The sequence below is a fragment of the Monopterus albus genome, unplaced genomic scaffold (genome assembly GCF_001952655.1).
Source record: "Monopterus albus unplaced genomic scaffold, M_albus_1.0 scaffold36.1, whole genome shotgun sequence".
Lineage (NCBI taxonomy): Eukaryota > Metazoa > Chordata > Actinopteri > Synbranchiformes > Synbranchidae > Monopterus > Monopterus albus.
The window spans coordinates 480,695-502,077 of NW_018127916.1; the positions used below are offsets into that span (position 1 = coordinate 480,695).

The 21,383-nt window shown below is 38.8% G+C and overlaps 1 protein-coding gene and 1 long non-coding RNA gene across 3 annotated transcripts in view; one reads left to right on the plus strand and one right to left on the minus strand.

The window, feature by feature from the left end:
- Positions 1-9,586, minus strand: part of LOC109958951 (receptor-type tyrosine-protein phosphatase gamma-like) — a 111,126-nt gene extending 101,540 nt beyond the window's left edge. Inside the window, exons 1-2 of one of the 2 annotated variants that reach the window (XM_020597948.1) lie at positions 8,924-9,008; positions 1,297-1,395 (exon numbers count right to left, since the gene is read on the minus strand). Coding sequence is in view for 1 of the 2 variants with exons in the window: in XM_020597947.1 (XP_020453603.1) it covers positions 8,924-9,008 (85 nt within the window). In the remaining variant the exon portion in view is untranslated. Of the gene's footprint in view, positions 1-1,296; positions 1,396-8,923 lie in introns of both variants that reach the window. The other variant, XM_020597947.1, reaches the window with a different exon arrangement.
- A 487-nt stretch (positions 9,587-10,073) lies between these two features.
- On the plus strand, positions 10,074-11,256 carry LOC109958952 (uncharacterized). Its single transcript, XR_002274748.1, has 2 exons — positions 10,074-10,147; positions 10,239-11,256. It is a non-coding gene; the product is annotated as an uncharacterized LOC109958952 (long non-coding RNA).
- The last annotated feature ends 10,127 nt before the right edge of the window (positions 11,257-21,383 follow it).

Sequence of the window (21,383 nt, forward strand, 5' to 3'; positions counted from 1 at the left end):
GGTAGGGGTCCAGAGAAAACTACGGAGTCCGACATTGTTTTAGCGAAGTTACACACCGACTCAACATTAATTTTAGTGACCTCCGACTGGCGAAGTCGGGAGTCATTAGCGCCGACGTGAATAACTGGCCTATTCTCCATGGTGTGGAGCCGCGCTTCTAAGTCTGTGAGCCTCGCCTCCAATGCTGCTAGCATCTGACATTTATTACAAGTACCATTATCGCTAAAGGAGGCAGAGGAATAACTGAACATGCGACACTGAGCAAGAGAAAGGAGGAGAGGAAGAGGGGGAAGCCATTGCTCTCGATTAAGCTACTAGCTTAGCTAGCTTCTAAACTAGCCGACCTAAAGTAGCAAGTTAAATTTGGTAGTTAGCAAGAACTTCTGCAAAACAAGTGCTTTAAGTGGTGCAAGCGTATGTTGTCACTCAAAAATTCAGATGAACCTAGAAAATAGTGAGTTTAATTCCTAAACAATCTGGAAGCAAGCACAACGCAGTGCAAATACAGAAAACAGGAAATGAGTACGGTTTACCGCAGGAAACAGCAGTCCGTCAAAGGTTCCTCACAAACTTCTCAAAATATAAGACAGATATATATATATTTTTAAAAAACAAATAGTCACACTGACAAAATTCTTAGTTCGGATACATCCCTAATACTCTGTATATACCACCCGCTTTGAATGTTATCACCTCTTTAGATGGCTGTTATCAGTTTCTCATTGTGAAAGATTAGTAGGGCCCCAGTCCATCCCCTAGTCGACTCAGCAGGATGTTATTATGTTACATGTTGGACCTTTGTCATCATGGTAGCAATAATAAACTCAGTGTACCAGGTTTAAGCACAAAAACCACATTAGGTTTAGGCATAGGAACTACATGGTTAGTTCTCACTAAAGTATCAACACTGATCAGTGGCCTGAAACAGGAAACAAACATCCCTCTCCTTTGATAGTACTGAGTTTCATCTTTGCTAGACATCTCTAATTATAACATGCAAAAAGGTACACACCTTCTGAACTACAGGCAGGCGCAGTTTGTCACTTCTAAGGCACAACTATGAGCGGAAAGCTAGTAACTACCATTTAAAAGGGGTGCTAACTTTTTAAAACAGCTGGATATAGAGAGAATGCTGTAGTATAATAATTAAAACAAGAACAGAACAGTCACACTACCTATTAACACGCTGATCACAAATAAGCTGCTAAGGTGTATTCAATAAGCTTGTAAAGCAAATATGTCAGCAAAGCAACTTTAAACAACACTGTTAATTGTGGGTGCATAGAGAAGACAAACCAATTTAAATTGTGATGAGAGTCGTGGCAGGACTGAAAATCAGTGCAGTCGTATCAAGTGGACATGAGGTTAACGTTGGCACTCTCCTCACCAGTTAGCCTGATGATTACAAAACAAAATGCAAATAATTTTTGTTATTCAATTATAACAGCATACAACTGAAAAGCAGAGAGAAACTGTGTAGGTGGTAGAATATATTAGTACTTGGAGTACATTTACTGCATACTTCTGCCCTACAGTATTTGGACTTGTAACCTTGCTGGTGATCACTCAGGCTAGCGTGTAGTGCTACAGCATGAAGCAGTGTTTTTAAGAGCAGATTGCTTTTTGTTTGTATTATGCACACACACACAAGCGTGTGGACAACATGATCCACACTGCCACTGGTTTTGTGATATCCCACTGGCCAACAGCAATGGACCCACACAAGCAGAGGAGGAACAACATGAAGGAAGATTTAAACATATTTTAAAACTGCTTGGCAAATGTTTTATGAGGAACGCACTCAAAACATTTGCCAGACCTCAAGCAAAGAGACAGTGCCTTTTGGAAATAACTAAATGTAAACAAAACTTTGGTTTGAACTTTACATGGCAGTAGCACAGCCTCTAAAGGTTGCAAATGCATACAAGGCTGTATACTTGTTCTTAACATGCTTTGAGGATCAAGTATGCTGATGCCTGAAAAATAATAAAGTACAGTGTATAAAAAAAAAAAATTGTACTAACAAACATGTCAGACCATAACTATCAATTTTTAACAGTGGTTTAGGTAGACACCGCATCATGATTAAGCACAGGAGCAACTGAAATGCATTTAAAGTTATTGTTAATGGTACAATGATTGTTGGATGTTTGACTTTGATCCACATCCTTGGACTCACACTTCTGTTTATATTACTACAAAATGTGAAGTTGGCTCATTGATTTCTTCATAGTGTACGTCCCACCATTTTACACTGTAGCATTCATTTCATATTTGACCCTTCACTGCCAAAGCACACAGCAACATATCTAGAATGGAAACACTGAGCAAGTATTTCTTTTTGAAAAGCTTTCAAATAATAGCCTCCCAGTGGAAAATATCAAATGTTTCACAAAAGTGACTGAATGAATCAAATTCTGGAAGTAACACAGCGTGGCAAATCTCGACTTGCAATCGCCCAGCTAGGGAGATCAGGAACAAGTTTTCCATATAGGCCACTTTCCAGATTCTATGATAATGTTAACAGAACTACATTTAAGTCATCAGTAGCTAGACTTTATGGAGGAAATAATATGTAGCTCATTTCAAAAACTGTTCTTAGGCAAATAAAGCCAATTTTTCCACAGCAGATCAGTTTGATAAAAACATGCTAGGCTGCTTGGAGTACAACAGTGGCTACTGTTAAACCACCATAATACACTATGAACAACACACCAAGTCCCAGCTGTTCTCTAAAACCAGCTACTCTCTCAAGTCACAAATGAAATCCATCAATTTCAAACAATGTAATTAATAACAAAACTGTGCTGTTGCTTTGAAGTTTATCCTGTCTAATTCAACAGATAGACAGGCTAGTCATTAAATTTTAAAGCAGTGAGCAAAGAATGAGCTTCACTAGCAAAAGGATAAACAGCGAATTATCTGCACAGGAGTAAAAAGTGATTACAGTTGCAGTGTTTCCCCATCGGACCATTTAGCGGGTGGCACAGGCAGCTGGTCGGGAAACAGACACAAGACTGTGTTGAGCCCATCCATGACCGAGATTGAGCATATGTTACTGATACGGTTTTAAAACCAGGGGAAAGTTAGTTTTACCATCATGTGTCACTACTGTACACACTGAACCAATTATCCAAGGAGGAAAGAGAGGACCACAAGTATGATGCTGTTGCCAGTATCAGTGATGTCCAGGCAGCTGGCATCCTGCTGGCACAACAACACCTCATTAATAATATTAATTTGTCCACTAATACTCTATTTGCAGTTGACCGAGATGATGCTGTTTGGAAGGGACATCCCTAGTGTACAATACACATGAGCAAAGCCGGCCATTATGTTTGTCAAATAAAAGTCACAATTGTTTATCGAGGTCCTATTGCTACCAACCACTCTCCATCTGTATCACGAGGCTTTACACCTCAATAATGTTTTTTGTATACAGTCACTGTATTCTCATGCACATGCAATAATTTCCTCATAGTTAAGTGACACAATCAGGAGAATTGCTATTCATTAATGACAAGTGAAGTTAACAAGGACTACAGAGCTGCAGCTCCAACCACACGACTTTGCAATAAACATGGCTGTATAAAGTTGTCTGAACAATAGTTTTCAGGAATACTATAAAGGCTGCAGCCTGTGTTTTTATCACTATATTATTGCAGAGGGTGACATTATGGGGGGGGAAAGGAAAATTCGCAGGACACTTGTGAGTCATACTGCCTAAAACAGTAGATGAACACAGTGAACTTGAACAGCATAGAGGTAGTTAAACTGGATTTATCCTCTACCGACTTCTGGTCTGCCTGTCAGCCAGCACTTCCTTCCTGCCGTGTGCCAGGGGTTTGGTGAGACATGTCATATGAGAAAACTCAGCCATGTTGGAGGCTTGTAAGGCTACTACTCAATAAAGCCTCAAACTGAGGACATGGAAGCAAGAAACTGGGGGATTTTGGGGCAGGGGGGCTCAGAAAGGAACCATTCTCTTGCCTGACATCACTGCAACTTTACTATGGGGGATGACTGGTGCCACAGAGGAGAAACATGTCAAACATATTGGGGGTACACACCAACTGCTAGTGTTACACAGACCCAAAGTCATGTTGTCACATCCGGTTAGCCTCTGTTCCACTAGCTTCAGTGACTCTATGCAATCTCTCATTTAGCATTTTTTCATCAGCCTTTGTAAGAAAACTATGCGCGTTCCTCTGGAATTTCCCCCCCCCATCTTCTAAATCAAACCAACCACTACAACTCTTAGGACTAAAAACAAGGTTAAATTGTGATATTTTTTTTTAGCACAACCTTAACTGTGTGTTTCTGATACTAGTCTCACCTATCTCAACTTTTTAATTAAGAGATATGCAAGAGTTACAACCATCTCTCAACTCTGGACCTCAGTTCAATTCTCCCACCAGTCAGTCGCCATCAACTAGTTTCAGCCTTGAATTACTCCAAAATTAAAATCACATCATTTCATTCTAATAGAAGCTAAACTCATGAGATGCTAGGCGCTAATGTTACCAAAATAAACACATTAGCCTTAACCAGAAAGAACAACACCACATCTGAATCACATTTGAGCCCTTTGGCTGCTTTAAAACACTCTCCATCTCAAAAAGCCAAACCAGTGTTAACCCCAGTGTTTGCTCTTTTGTCCTACTCTCTCTGTGCAAAAGAACACGGCCTCATCAGTGTGGGTGGCTCTGTTTTGGACTTTTAGCTGCTGTTTGAAATGACTACTTTCCAGTTGAAAAACCTTTTCTTTTATAACCTTCCCTAGGTGTCAGGCGGGGCCAATGTCGGGACCTGATTTTGACAACACAATTTAGATGTGCTAGAATAACAAAAGAAAGGCTGTAGGTAAGAGAAAGTCAATGAGTCCCTTTTACACTGCCCATTTAATGAGTTTCCAGCTAGTTTTCAACATAAAAAGACACGGTATTGGCATGGGTAGTCAATGCTGACCCTCCCAAACACCACAAAGAGAGGTAGTATTTTTGCTGAGACAACTTCGATCCACCTCTTGTGTAAACAGAACAAGGTGTAATGGGGGCTTGGAGGTCCAAAAGAGAGAGAGCACAGAGGTGGTCGAGAGATCTAGGGAATGAAGGAGGAGAGGGTCAGCAAGAACAAAGCAGTTGAATGTCATGATAAGCATCACGCCTGTAGTAGCAGGGCTGCAGCAGCAGTGTAAAATGAACACAGGGGCGGCAGTTTGCTGGCTTTTTGACTTTAATGTAAAAGGGGCTTAAATCAAAAACTCCACCTTGAAGAAGGGTCAAAATGCCAGCAGTTTGCTGCAATCACTGTATAAAAGGGGCTATGGGGAGGGTTAGAACAGCAGAAACACCACATCATGCCCCATTTCCACTTCAGACAATGTGTAAAATCGAAGTTAATACCTGTTTAACAACAGTGGATGATGAAATTTTGTTTCTGGATATATGGTTAAGACAATGGATAATGCAACGTAAATGTCATCACTGCATAACCAATCACCAGTAAGTTAGTGGTCTGAAATTATAGACATTACATAAGTACATCTTGGTGTCAGAGTCTCAGAACAACAATTCTGCAGTACAGAAATGGCAAATATGTTTGTAGTAGCAAAATGTGTTGCCATTACATAGTGCAGCCACAAAAGTTACTTAACTGGCTGACAGAAAAACGGTGACAGTCATTTTGTTAACTGATTAATATTTTGAGTCTTTCGTTATGAAAATATTTCAAAATTTTCTGGGATCCATTTCTCTCAACTGTTAATATTTTCTGGTTTGCGGTTCCGTCTGCCAGTACCGCACGCCTCCTAACAGTGGGGCTCAACTCCACAGACACACACAGAGCGGACAGCAGCTAAGAGGCCACTGTGCAAAGAGGCTGAGTAACTAACAAATTAACAACACCTACACTCAGTTCTGCAACTTGAATAAAAGCTAGGCGAGTACAAATCCAGTAAGTTGTCTTAAAACACCTGCTAAACGAGCAGACACTTGCAGAGATGTGATTAATTTCAGCTTTGCCAGCAGCCTGCCATCCATAGCAAGCTTGTTAGGTTAACAGCTAATAGCTAACTGTTTAGATGTGGCTGTGTTGTAGTGATCAGATGGTAGGGTCCAGTCTGGCTCTGTGTGGTTTTATCGCCCTCACATCTGTCTCCCTCCACAAACTATGGTCGGTTCAGACCCGCTCTGTCCTCCTGCTTACAGTTCATGTGTTTGTATCACCATTAAACACTGAGGCAGCAGCAGTGGACTGCTGCTGACTTACTTTACATAAATAACACAGTAGTAAAAAAAGCAAAGTCCAAATCCAAATGCTTCAAACAGTTGTACAGGCAACAGAGAGGAGGATACTTGTTAGTGTGTTCACTCAGTTTTATGGTCATTTTGAGACTGGAGCTACTTTGTGGCTGTAACTGTGGACCATCATCTAAAAAGCTGTTTCTGATACAGCTTTCCTTCACAAACTACAGCAATACAAACTATATAGACTCTGTAACTGAACTGGGTAAATTACAATTAGATTAAATCATTAAAATTATAGAAATATAATTTATGTACAGTTATCTCATGTATATCCTACAAACCAAACACTTTAACCTCTGTCTACTGTAACATTACACCCTTTTTGTAAATGTGTGCTTTTCTCTTTAGTGATTTAATTCCTTAAACCCCCTACCACCACCACCCACCTACCCAAAAGAGGAGGCAAGAACCGGACTATGGATTTGGTGAGTCACTATACCCCTATATTAAACAATATCTTTGGTTTTGTACCATTTATCAGACAAAACAATATTTGAAGATGGCACTCAACTGCAATGACCATGCATGCTAAAAAAAATGAATGTTACTGCACCATATACCATTCTGATTTTTTAAGCACTCAAATATCAGTTTCAGCCTCAAAAATCCAATATGGGTCTTGCTCTATTCCATAACAATAAGATTAGAGATGTTCTGAATAGTGACAAAATTTAATTGTGACTATGGCTTTCAGAGGACAGAGAAATCCGATACCCATATCTATGTTAAATAATATATTTTAAGATAGGAGCAAGATCCAGGAATACTGATCAAAGCTGGCTGTTTCTGAACATTACATTAAGACGTAATAGATTATACAGTCTCAGAGGTGATATTTCCAAATGACCTTGCATTAGGTAATTTCAACTTAAAAGTGACAAGAAAAAACATTTACTTTAGCATCTGTGTTACTCTCAGTGCTTGCCAAGAGGTGTTTGTCTTCCGCTGTTATTTTTTTTGCCTTCAGATCTCTTTGACCTCCCTGAGCTTCACCATATTCATATTATGCTTTTTGTCACTTTAAAGCAGCGCTGGTGTCATGGCAAAGTGTGTGTGTGTGTGTGTGTCCCCACTGATTTTGTTCCTTCCTGACCAAAATGTGAGTCTAATCTCAAAACAAATGCCAACCTGCCAAACTGTTAGGGCTAAGGCTAGGTTTAGTTCAAACACCAACTCCCATCATCTGTGACCCTAACCATAACCTTATATTTATGATGATCTAAATCAAGACATATTCCAAGACTGCAGACAGTAACACTTTGGAGATACAGTTTTAAAAAGGAAAAAAAAAAGGCCATCTCAAGATACATGTCACACCATATTCTGTGACCTGATTAAAATTTAAGATATATTAAAGTGTTCACCATGGTCACATTTTGTAGTATTTATAGCTGTTATCAAAAGTAGTGATGGTCACAACTATGAAAGTATGACCCATTTACACAGTGTAGGTAGACTCATCAATTGTGATGGCTTAAAAACCTGTCTAATAGTGGAACTGTAATTACTCAGTTAATTGACTATTCAAATAACAAATTAGTCTATCAACAGAAAAATTATCTGCAACATTTTTGATTTGGTAATTAAGTCATAATGAGTCATTTTAAACAAAATGCCAAAACCTCTCTGGCTGCAGCTTCTTCAGTGTAATACCAGTCAAAGTGTTAGATCACTAAACTTATCTTTGGGTGATTAAAATAAAAATCACACTTCTGAGGACATCAGGGGCTCTGGGAAAATGTGCTGGGCATTTTCTACTTTTATTTATGGACCAAAAGCACAGATTGCTAAATAAACAGCTTTTAGATCAACCGATAATGAAAATAATAGCTGTTGCTCTATGCAGGAGTGTATACAGATGTAACTAACAACACCCACACATATCCAAACTGGTAGCCGGAACACATTTGTACCCCAGTGGCATTAATCGCCCCACATACACTACATGCACATCCACCTAACTGCAGGATATAACATCGTAAACTATCGCCCTCATCCTCCTTTCTACCTACTCACATGACAGCAAACAGACAGATTATACCTCCACATAAACCAAAACCACAACTACAGTAAGCCTATAATAAAACTTAGGCTACACCTTAACTAGCGGTTAAACATATATATAAAAAAAAATCACGATAATTCTACACGCGATTTAAAAAAAAGTAGAGTTCAAGCCCCGTGGGTGCCTACAGGAATGTTAGGTTACCGTACATTTCCTGAAACTAATACATGATTGAGACTGTGCAGCACGTTGTATGACTAACCAGTGTTGTGATTAATACATACAAACCCGTCAGGGTCAAACGGGGGTTGTACAGTAGGGCCAGAAACAACGTTAAAGCAGAGGTTCAGTTTGCGCCATAGTGCAGCTCCTAATCAATACCATGCGCACAAATCACGGAGGCTAAACGTCTCAGCGTCAACCTAACCGTCGGACATTCAACTCGCCTCGGCCCTATAACCGTTAGTAGAACCCAGTGTGGACGTTACCTCTGAAAAAAATCAATCAAATCGACAACCAAAACTCGCTTTTACCCATCAATATACTAGACTGTGTACATAGTGTAGTTAGGCCAAATGAATGATAGCTAACCCGTGTTGCAAGTACTTACCGGGATGACAGTCTTTGTGTTTGGGCAAGGTTAAAAACATTAAGGATAAAATCCACCAGTAACTCGGTTCCCGTATTCTCCGCATGTTAGACTACTCATCGAGGGCAACAAGAAGGCAACGGGTGACAAAGTTTTGAGTCTTTTCACCTCTTTAAAAGAAAATAACACACGCGACCGAAGCTAGAACGAAGTTGACACAGCAGCCACGAAGACAGAGCATCAATGTAATGGTTAGCGGTTAGGCTACAGAGTCTCCGCTTGTTTAAAAAAAAAAGGACTAATTTATTCGCCTACAGCCCGAGCAGGGGCTGTTTTTAGCTTCGAGGAATAAAACGGTACGCACACCACGGCTGTGAAAAAACAGTTCAGAATCTGTCGGACTCCATCGTGCCTGTAGCGGGCTTCGAGATAGCGACATTCCCGAAGTGTGGAGGGGGTCAATCGGCGATCAATCGCTCTCTTTAACTACAAGGAAAAGTGGTCGAATAATATTGATCACACGTGGTCATTATTAAGTGATTATCCGCGGTGTCAGCGTGACGAAGGGCAATGCACAGTGCGAAGAAAAGTGGTGCTGGAAATATCCCATTCTTCCATCCAGGAAGTAGACTAGCGGTCAGGCGTGCATGCATGGATATGTGGCTGCTGGTCCCATCCTACCGGACAGGCTGCCTGTGAGAAGAAGGAGCCCGCACGGGGCGGGAGCAGCGGAGGGAGGGGAAGCGGTTCCTGGATTTGCTGAATGCAAAATGACTCGGAATGGATCCAGAGGCTGGTTTATGTCTATGGTGCTATGATAAGGAAGACTCCAAAAATCAATGGTCCATGTCAGATTGTCAAGTCACCAAGTCCAGACTGGATTCCCACCTCTTTTAAATGTTGCATCAAACATGATGAAATCCTGTTACTGAACACTGAGCATTATCTAGCTGAGGCCAGAATCTACAGTGGATTGAAGCCTTGTTCAAAAGGAGGAAAGATAAAATAGTCTCCCTGCTAAATCCTTTGATTTCAACCCCCATCCTGTCATCTCAGTGTTTTGTTGCTTCCTCCCAGGCCCAGTTATTAAAATGACCCTCCTGTGGCCACACCGTGATGTCCCTTTGCCTCCTGCTGGCAGAACTGTGAATGGAATACTTTAGCAGTAATCATCACCTGGAATATCATCATGTATGAGTGTGTACTGATTGGAGAATTATGCATCCACCGGCAACACTCCCTTAGGTAAATGTGTAGTCAGTGGTGTTCTTGCAGAACTATCCAGCTGGACATTTAATTTGAGGAATCTGATTAAATTTCTCATTTAATTACCCAGTTCTCTGCAGGGCCATTGAGGACAGTCACAAGGGCCCTTTGCTTTTAATGCGGGCCATCTGCTTCCTCTCCAAAATGCCTACCTTTTTAAAGCCCCCCTCAGCCTCGTGGGCATCTTCGCACAATCCTCCAGGCTGCACTACGTCCTTACATGCTGTAAAAACACCACCATTGTTGACGATACTCCAGATCTGACTGTAGTCCGACTGATCATATGCAATTAACCTGAACAAATGTTTCTGAACACTCTTCAGTTTTGTTCCCTATCTTGTTCTGTCAGGCGACACAACAGGGTTGCACTTTGATCAGTCATACAGACATGATCGTGCAATGTTGAGCAACAGCCTCAGTGCACAGACCCTTATGTGCAAGTGAAAAAATTGCCCAGATCAATAAAATGCCAGAAAGGTATGTAAATAACCAAATACAGTTAGCTGTAAGTCATATTAGTTGTAAAGTGTATAAATATATGCAAATGTTATCAGTATAACACAAGAATAATGTAATTTTGACACAACTCCAGCTCCACTTGCTAGTTTTTTTCCAGAGCTTTCAACCACATCTTATCAGTGAGTGAGGTTTTCTCATGTTATACATATTATAAGAAACTTTATCAACAACTACTCTGATAATCAGTTAATTGTATTAGTCTTTTAAGTAAAAATGACAGACATTGCTCAGCATCTTTCAGCTTCTTATCTTTGAGGAGTTCCTGTGTTTCTTTTTCTTATATGATTTTACACTGAATATGTTTGGCTTTTAAGGTCTGTTGGTGGGACAAAACAAACGATCTGAAGATGTCACCTTGGGCTTTAGATGCGCATGTTCTTGTATTTTAAAGACCAAACAATTAATTGATTGATTAAAAAAGAAATCTACAGATTAGCCGATAAAGGAAATAATCAGAAGATGCTCTAATGTTATAGATAAACCATTACCACTGCAGTAGTCCTGCAGTGTCCTTATCAATACTATTTCAGCAAATCACTTTTCATGTAGTGGAATATGGATCCTCTAAATTGAAAAAAAAAAACCTGTACCATCAGCAGTCAGTGTAAACTTAATTAACAGAGTCTAAAATTAACATGTCATCATAAAATATATGGTAGTAATTTAACCCTTAAGCCACAATTCTCCACACAGCCAGGGCCCTTGATTTCTTTTGTCTTTTGCAAAACACTGCCTTCAAGCTGTTTCGAAATCAACCGTGACTTGATCCAGGCTTATAGCTTTAATAAAAAGGATGTAAGTGTTCCACAGTGCTTTTTTCCCCAGTGAATAGCATGCATATAACAATAAAGTAAACCAAATGGGTGACATGTTCTCCATGATAAATTTTAACTTGAGAGTATTAAAAACAAGATGCAGCTAAGGAGTTCTTCATCAGATGAGTGTTTTTTCACTTGTAGAGTCATTCTGTGGTTGCATCTCAGCCCCTGTTGAAACCCAATTTTCTCCTGAACAGTGACACTTATTAGCCTCCGTGCATACACTACACAGTGGTTTGTATAACATGTGAAAAAGAGTACAGGCAACATATTATAATTAGCAATACAGTACTGTAATGCTTTATGGATCCCAACCTGCAAGTCTGACAAATGCTCTCAGATGAGGCTGCACTAATTTGGCCAAGTCGTGTCTTTCCATGCAGAGCTACCACTCTTTTCTCCTCTCCGATGTATAAAAAAAAAAAAAATCTGCCAACACTGAGTAAATGAGTCCTGACCATTATCTTAACAGTATCATAAAACTTCATGCCAAGATGTTGAAAAATCAAAGAAGCCCAAAACTACCCTCCACTTGCCACTATATTTCTTTGCAGTTTCTAGTAGTTTCATGAGGCATTTGTAATGTGTTCTGTGACATTTGACATTCTAATCTTTTTCACCCTTTGGGAATCGAGACCCTAAAGGCATCCTAACACTCTCTCTGACAGTTAAATTGTGTTTCAGATTTAAAAAGAGAGATAGACAGAGAGAGAGGAAAGCTGAGCTATAAATGATTCATGTGAGTCCACCCATAACACCAGCATTGTCCCATGGGCATCTATCTCCTCTTTGCCCTTAAGTGGTTTAAGAATCACACTTGTATTATTTTTTTAAACACATTTCACATGTTGACAGTTGGTGCATAATGCACGACTGTGTGCATCAATTATGTAATGCAATTCAGGCTATGACTATATATAATTTATTTGATTCTCAACCCTTTACATAATTCAATCAAAAGCTATTTTTACCATCATTACTCTCCCCAAGTAGTTTCATCTTTTGTTTTTCTGTTCTTTAGTTCCTCCCATCACTGTGTCATATTTCTGCACTAAATCTACCCTGCATTAATGCTTCAGGAGGGTGTCACAGGCAACTGTCTGTCAAGGCAGGACAACCTTAAAAAAGGATAGCACTCTGAAACCGCAAAGAGAGGCTCAAAAGAAAGCCTCTAGCAAGCCAGTAACAGTTTTTTGGTCTCTTTGTTTAAAAAGCCTCTGAAAGTAAATTGTAAAAGACATGGGATGCCCTCCAAGATCACAATTAATGTTAGCAAATGTGATTTATCTGTCCAGTGGCTTTCTTGCCAACTAATCCCATATGAAAAAAGAAAACAAAAATAAATAAAGAAAGGTTTTGATATATTTCCACAGAACTACAATCTAAAAAAATGGTGCTCATCTTTTCATGGCTACGCTGTTTCTGAAGCCCATTTGCTGAACCTTTAATTGTCCCAGTATCAAACAAAGCAGCGTGGCTATGGGACAACGAAACTATGGCAACAACTGACTTTTGAGCTAAATGATTACGTGAAGGACCATACCGGTCTTTTGCATGTTGTATCCCATTTACCAGAATCAAATTCATTTGACAGTACTGCCAACCATTTTGGGGGCGTGTTTAGTGCTTTCCTGGCAGCCTCTGGTTTCATCCAATTTCTTTATGGAATGACAGACAACTTAATCCATTAAAAAGAACATTATGTCTGATTTTATTTCTGTCAAAGTCATATTATGTTGTGCTGAAATGCATGGAGAGACTCGAAAAGCCTGCCCGTGTGATGCCTTCATGTGCCATGGGAAGCCAGATGAACAGGATTGCATTCATGACTGATGCTGATAGAAACCTATGAAAACAATCAATGAGCAAATCTGGTGCTTGCAAAAGAAAATGTGAATTTTATAGGTTTTCCACAGCCAGTTTGAGATATTCTATTGTTTGTCCACATGATTCCTTTTGATGCTTTAGTGTTGGAATTTTGCTTTTACAATCATGCATCAAAACAGCATTTGAGAACAGAAGGGTATGGATAGCAGTAATAGTCAAACCAACATGATTCCCTGAGAACAGATGGGAACCTCTCTGTTTCCTGTGGATATAGGAATATATGATTGCTGATGTGCTAACACAGCACTGTTGCTTGTATTGTGTGAAGGGCAGTCTGGCAGTCAGCGTTTAAAATGAATAGCATGAAATTCTGCCCTTCTTGCAATTGAAACACTCTGTTTCTCATTTTTACAGTTAGTTTTAAAATCATTAATCATACCGATGTTTCATATACACAGATTACTTAATTCACCAAAGTGATACAGTACTCTCAAATGCAGAGAGGCTTCGAGAGGCTATGTCATTGCAGCTGACCTAATTTTTGAGGATAGAGAATAATTTTCTGTAATATAGAGATAATGAATGAAACGTGGAAAGTTTCAGATTTGGGCGGTCAATATCAGATAAAGGAAATTCAAGCAAAAGAAAGCGAGAGTGGGACAACGAGTGAGAAAAAGAGTTGTGACTTGAATGATTTGAGGCTGTAGTAGTAACTATCTGAAGCCAGTAGAGGGTGTCTGCAAAATTCATGCTGTCATTAATCACTGCAGTTGTTCAAACCACCGAGGACCATCAGTGAAGCCCCTGAAGAATGTAATAGATTCATTTGTCACAGAAGCGCAACGAATCCCGGCAAAGAACTTGGGTAGATGATTTAATAGCCAAGAAATCCAGAGTATAGAGTCAACATGTCAGTGTATTTACTATGGCATACTGAAGCCATCATAATTTACATCAGCGTATAGAAGTGTCACACAGTGGTTGTGCTTCACTGGTAACCACTGGTAACGGCTTTATAAACAAAGGGACCACTGTGTGTAAAATAAGGTGAAACATGCAGTAAAAACAACATATTACGTTTGATTGTGACTTATTTATACAGTATTTTTGAGCTGGGAGTTTGTTTGCTCAAGATTTCAACACATAGCAACCATTTTGTTACACGGCAACTGCATCCTTTCTCCAATGTGAAAAAAAATAGGCATCTCAGAATATTCATTTGTGAAATAAAACATCAGTATTTTTTTTCTTTTACAGATAATTTGTACCAGGATCAGCATAGCTCAGGGATCAATTTTCATTTCCCTTTCAACAACTTGCATTAATTTACAATTCACAGAGGACTGTTGGAAGTTATCACCATTTGTCAAATGATGTGAAACTGCTGGAGAAAAACTAAGAGAGGAATAACAGAATATTTTTTGAATTGCTCAAAGAATTTGCATGCAGACATGGATCATCTTCAATTTAATTAATTCATATGCTCACTAGAATGGAGACAAAATGGTGATATCCTGTAGGATACTGAGAAAGAGGAGAAAATAACACTGATATGGTTTAAAACTACATTTTGTCTTTACACAAATGATGTAATTTCTCACACTGACTGTTTTTTAATGATGACAGTGACAGTAATATGTTCTGGCTGCTGCATCTTGGTCATCAACGCAGGTTTGTGTTTCATCATTAAGCCTGCTTTTATTTGCTGTGGGATCCCCACTGTTTGTAAAATAGATTAGAACTTGACTCATTGTTAAATTAGAGGATGCTTTTATATCCTTGCTCTGATTGAAAAGAGCAATGACAATCCTTAAAGTCCCCTCACGTCCATGGCCATTAAAATTAAAATACTTCTGACTTTCGTCAATAATTCAGGAGTCGCTGCATTTATCTCACTCCTGGCACTGGCTGGGATCTTTTTAGGTGGAGAGCAACTGCTAGAGCTGGCAGATGTTTGGACACATGGCCACACGGCGCTGAAGAAAATAAGCTGTCAGAGTAATGCATCCTGATAAAGGAAATCAGCTTGTCAGCACCGCAGCAGAGAACTGCCTCCTCTGTGTCGCACACCACATCTCTTAACATGATTTGAGCATGATATCCCACATAAGTGTTTAAGCTTGTGGCTCTGCTTAAGCAGTCTTTTGTGTTAGTTTACAGTTATGCACATTAAGTTTGAAGATCCTCAGAGCTTTCTTGTTTTAACTTCACATTGTGTACTTTATCTAATCCAAAGCCTCCCACAAACATCAGGTGCAGGGTCTTCTTGTACACAGTTTCATTTAAAAAAAAAAGTCTCCACTTGCATGCATAATTTAAAACCAATATAAACACCAAAATCACACATGACATTGAATCTCATCAGTGAACTTAAATTTATTCCAACTCTAATTAAATCTGCTGAGATATGTAGCTAGTGTTGGCCTGATGCAGAATTTCATTATAATAAACAAGGGCATATTTTTAACCTTTCAAGTAGAGATAGCAGTGAGAGAAATTCTATTTCTCAACATTTTTTGTGCCCCTTTTCAGCTCAATTAAATTTATCATTCTCAATCAGGTGCTTTTACTTTTAGAGGACTTCCATTAACCAGAGGACCTGACACACTTTTGTTCTGTTATGGTTTAGTCCCCCTCACCAGGAGGGTGAGGGAGAACTGGGGTTGGACTCAAGATGGCTGACCCAGGTGCTAGTACAAAAAAGGTGGTTTAATGGAATAAAAACAACATGACAACAAAACAGGGTCCATAATACATACAACAAGGGAAGGGCAGTGATGACTAAGGAGACCAGGACGGTAAACACACAAACTAACGACAGGAACTAGAATAGCAGGAGGATGAGAACGGACAGGTGAACAAAAAGAACCAACGTACACAATGCAATCCACAGCACAGGGACTGTCAGCGTGGAAGACAGCATGCTAACCGCATAATTAGCGTGAAACGGTGAAGCCAAAACGCACAGAGACTGTCAGCGTAGCATCTTACACACGTCTAAAAATATGCGGGTCAAACACAACATTTGTAACGTACATAGGGTAAGTATTGTCCATTACATGTTGCAATGCTCCGGTCATGACGGGGCGTCTGCCAGAGGTATAAATAAGGAAGCCAACAAATCACTGGAATACGCCTCAGGTGTGCGCACCGACCCACGAGTCACTAATTACGCAATGCGACACAGCTGAGGCCTTGATCCCGCAAAAAGGGAGAGCAAAAAAAGAAAGAGAGGCAGGTCGCGCCGAGCGGACCTGACATGTTCCTCCAGAACCCGTTCTTCAGTGTGATAACATCAGAAGCCTCTGACTCATTCCTTTTTGCTTCATCTGTGTATTCATTTATTTTTGTTAAATGTCTTTAACACTGGTGAGGTTGTCTGCCACATTAATGATGTTTGCCAGGTCAGATGGATAGTGGCTCCCCTCCTACTGAGGCGAATCATGCTAAGTACTCCACAACAACACAATCAGAAAAATGAATGCATGATATAAAATAAAACAGATCTGACCAATATCAACTATAAAATACTAGAAAGATGTTCGCTGTATTTAAGGCAACTATTTATCATTGTTTTTCTTTTACATTCAATAATACTGACAGGGATCACGCTTTGACTCTAGTAGGGGTGGCCAATCAGATTCTGGGTGTGACCGGTGCCACCCCTGGCCACCCCATGGCTCCGCCCATTTCAGTTTATAACAACAGGTGCTGGAGTACTACTGCATATGTAAAAAAAAGTTGCATAAAACCCTTTGTGGCTCCAGAGGGGGGGCTTTGGGAAGTCTGATAAATATCTTCAAGTGATGTCACTTGAGTCCACCGTCCACTACAAGTTTGAAAATGCACAAAATCTTAGAGAAATTATGTTGTTTCATGTTCCTTTGAGTTAAAAAAAGCCAGTTTCATTATAAATAACATATTTGTCTATATTTTCTTTCAGTAAACATTAGAAATGGGTAGTTTTGATACAAACAGCACATAATGGTTAATTTCTTGAACTGCTGTTTGTTTTTACACAAAGATACACCAACAAAACTAGAGACAACTCATGTGCAGAATTAGAAGTGACAAATGAAAGTGCTATTACACTATCTGAAAAAATATACAATTGCATGCACAACTGATAATTAGATGCAATTTATGCAAAAATGAAAAATGAATATTTTACTAGTCGGCTTTTTTAAAATTTAATCTTTGATCCAAGTGTGGAAAATCACTAGCATGAGACTGAATGCAACATAAGAGAGAGAACACAAAGCAGCAGCGGCCAAAGAGTGCTGCTGGGCAGGTGCCTGGAGTTCCATTTGAGCAAAGCAATTATGAAAATTGAAGTAATGCAGAATAACTAAAGGGCTGATGTTGGGAAATGTGCCATTGTCTTCTATTCTTGTCATGCACAGTTAAAAAGAAATAGCAGAATGCATTTGGTAGAAATTACAACTACATTTGTGTAAAACAGGCTTAACCTGAAAATCTCACACATGTCAATGTTTTACTTTTTCAATTAAGTTAAAAGAAAAGCAGAACAGATTCCAGGCAGTAGCTATACTTGGCAGTGTTTAGCACTACAAACAACCCAGCAGCAAGGTCAGACTGCTTACAGCACCTTATTAGTCTGAATTAGGTTCCTTTACTTTCTCAGTGGAACATCATCTTTTGCATCCATTATTTTAAATGAACATAAACTGTTAGATATCTAAACACTAAATAGCTTTTTAACTGTTTGTATTTATTTTCATTTGAGCAACAGGTAGAACACATGCTTGTGTATATGATGTGATAGACTTTGCAGAAAGCTAATGCTTTTGCACTTTAAAATAAAAGAAGAATTGTAGTTAAGTTGATAATATGCACACATGTTTTTTTATCGTTCTATAGTTTTGTTAATGGTTAATTTGATAGTACTATATATATGCACATTTTGAGCAATATGTCCACATGGTATTAATCATGAATGATAATACAGACATTCTATTTGTGTATATTACTTGAGTGCATGTTATCCAGATGAATCTTTTTGTAAGGGAGACCTGGTTGAGAAAACACACACATTTAGAGGAAAGGTTAAATGTATTGTTACTATTGTTGTCTTGTTTATATTGCTTTTATTTACCCCGGTCCAATGTTATTTTTCTGCACATACCATGTTATTTGCTCTGAGTGATGGTCAATTGATGTTTTGTAAAAGTGCATATACAATCAAAATGACAGAAAATGAAAGAACAGAAACAAATCTCAGTCTTCACAGTTGAGTTGAATCCACCAGAGACATTTTAATGTCTCTATACCCTGTGAATAAATATGTTTTATGCTGAACTGACAATTGTGTCTGGACATGGGTTTGTATATTTTCTAGACAATGGAGATGTCTTCCCAACGTTGTGTCTTCTGTCTGATTCTTCCTAACACGCAATGACCTGTGAAGCAATCTTTATGCACTCTCAGTACAATGAGTTACCTGGATCCAAAGTATCCTGTAGCCATTTACAGTACATAGACCAAGGATAACATGATAAAACCATACAGTCAACTGTGAGATTACTGCATATTGTGGTTTTTCTCCCTATTTGAGTTGTGAAATCACACGAAGATGGAAAGACAGAAATCAAATATACCATCAGTGCAGCCACCCATGTCCTCTCTGTGTGCCTTTAAAGGTCTTATACTGTTAAATATCTGTGGTTAGCTGGTTGTAATAATGAAATCTATTAAACTCTAGATGTATGACTCTTATGCAGTATATTTTATGCAGTGGTTACATATACAAAAATCCTAGCCTGGTATTTATTATATTTAGAATGTGTTGGCTATGTGTTAAATATATAAAAATGTAGTACATGTAATCATAAAGCTTCTTTAACCATGAGCTGTATTGCTTCCACTGCTCTGCCTGGAGCATCTATCCAAGCACCTTAATTTGTTTGTTTTGCAATGAGAGTTTGCAGACGAGCTTCATTCAGTCTCCCCACCTGAATCATTGCTGGATTGATGCGTACTGAAGATCATTTTCTGAGCTGCTCGTCTGTGTAGTGGCTCACATCCAGCACATGCTTTGTTTTAGGTCCCAGAGAAAAAGATGGCTCCAAATCAAAGAGTTGACAAATAGAAGCATTTCCTACCTGGATGCCAGGATTCGGCCTCGAAATCAGATTAAAGTACATTATCGAATGCACTGAGTAGACTGAAAATAAATCAAGCTTTATTGTGTGCAGGAGCTGTCCTGCGGGAGCACTGCCATCTCAAAACATGTACAAGAATTTTAAATTAAGAGGAAGTACGTTAAAATTTTCCAGTTTTCAATAGCAATAAATGAAGCATGTTGCTCTAAATGATGCTGCCCATGTGCCTTGCACGAAAGATCTCCAGGTAAAGTAGAATTATATGTCTGATAAGAAAAACAGACCAGCACATTTTATCTTATTTTAACATCCTTTCATAATAAAAATCATGCATTGAAATTCTTCTGCATACTGCTGCAATAACAATAGTGCCTTGCTCTGCAGATATATGATACAGGCCTGCATGCAGAGCATAGATTCAATATAAATGTGTGATGGCAGGCCTGACAGTTAAAAAAAAACAATACACTCCTGATGCTCCCCAAGCCTTTGTTTTATTGACTAGCCTCCCTCCGCAGTCATTGTGCAGTCAATACTAAAAATGCATCAGATGCACCTCCCTGTCCTCGGCAGAACGTCACTCAGGGGACAGTATGTAGACCTTTATGAGAACTAATGACCTGCGGCTTTTAGAATCCCACAACCATCAGCATAATTAGGTTCAATGTCTGCACTCAGCCTTTCATTTTTATGCCCTTGAAAGCTAAAATAGCAAATGATATTGACAAATGAACAGAGGGGTCTGATACAGAAGGCAGGGACTGTGTATATCAGGTGTTGCTGCCAACAACAACCCCTCCAGAGTGAGAAGTGAGAATAAGTGACACTTTACTTTGTCACCCCTACTGTTCTTAGTATTTGGAATATATTATTATTACTAAACAGGAACTTACTACAATGTTTAGGACATAAAGTATAATGTAAACATATATGGTAAATCTTTGTGTTTTATTTTAAGTTATTGGCAATATATTTCCACAATGCAAATTAATTCACAAGCTGTTCAAGTTCATAAAGGCATTTCTTCTCTCTTTGTGATCTAAATTTATAGGTAATGAATTATGTATTGTGATCCTTTGTGACTGGTTATGCTGTACCTCCCTCCAACAGGATGCATATGTAGCAACAATTAGCACCTCATGCTAATCTGAAAGTTGCTAAGTGTTTGAAAATGTAACATTCTGTTGTTAATATTATCTCATTTGTTGTGCTTAATTCCCATTTTTTCATTTGATGTTTTACACGAAAAGTGTTGTGTAATTAAAAAGCTCCAGCTGTTTCCAAAAGTTTACAGTGAGACAGTAAGGCTAACGATAGAACATGGCATTATTCATTATGTAATGTAGCATTAAGATAAAGAATTTATGGTTTTGTTCAGTTAAGTGAAAACCTGTACCTCTTGAATTATTAATATGTTTTCAAATCAGCAAATTTTGGTTTCAATTTATGTGCAAATTATTCTTAGTTTGATATCAATGAATGATCAGCTTGTTTAACCTTGTTGTAAGATAATGACTTTGTGTTAAAATGAATTAAAACAAGGAGACCTCTTCACCTAACAGGATTTTTCAGTTACTTAAGAAGCAGATGCCTTTACATTGGTAAATGTAAATAAGACAACTTAAGGCAACTTTTGCAATACAGTGATGTTTTTACAGTAAACCTTGGGTGACATACAGAAAAAAAAATTAGGAAAAGGAAATTAGTTTAAGCCCATACGAAGACAGATGTTATAACTGTAAATTTGTAAAAACACAATTTTTAAAGGACATTCTCATTAACATTCTGTAATCTGACTTAATGACTAATGAAATCTCAGCTGACATGGTGTTTTGATGGGGAAAGTGATTAAATTTTATTATCAAATCCAGAGAAAGCAGCTGTACGGCAACTATGCAATGAAAAGTAATCATGCTAACTGCAATGGAT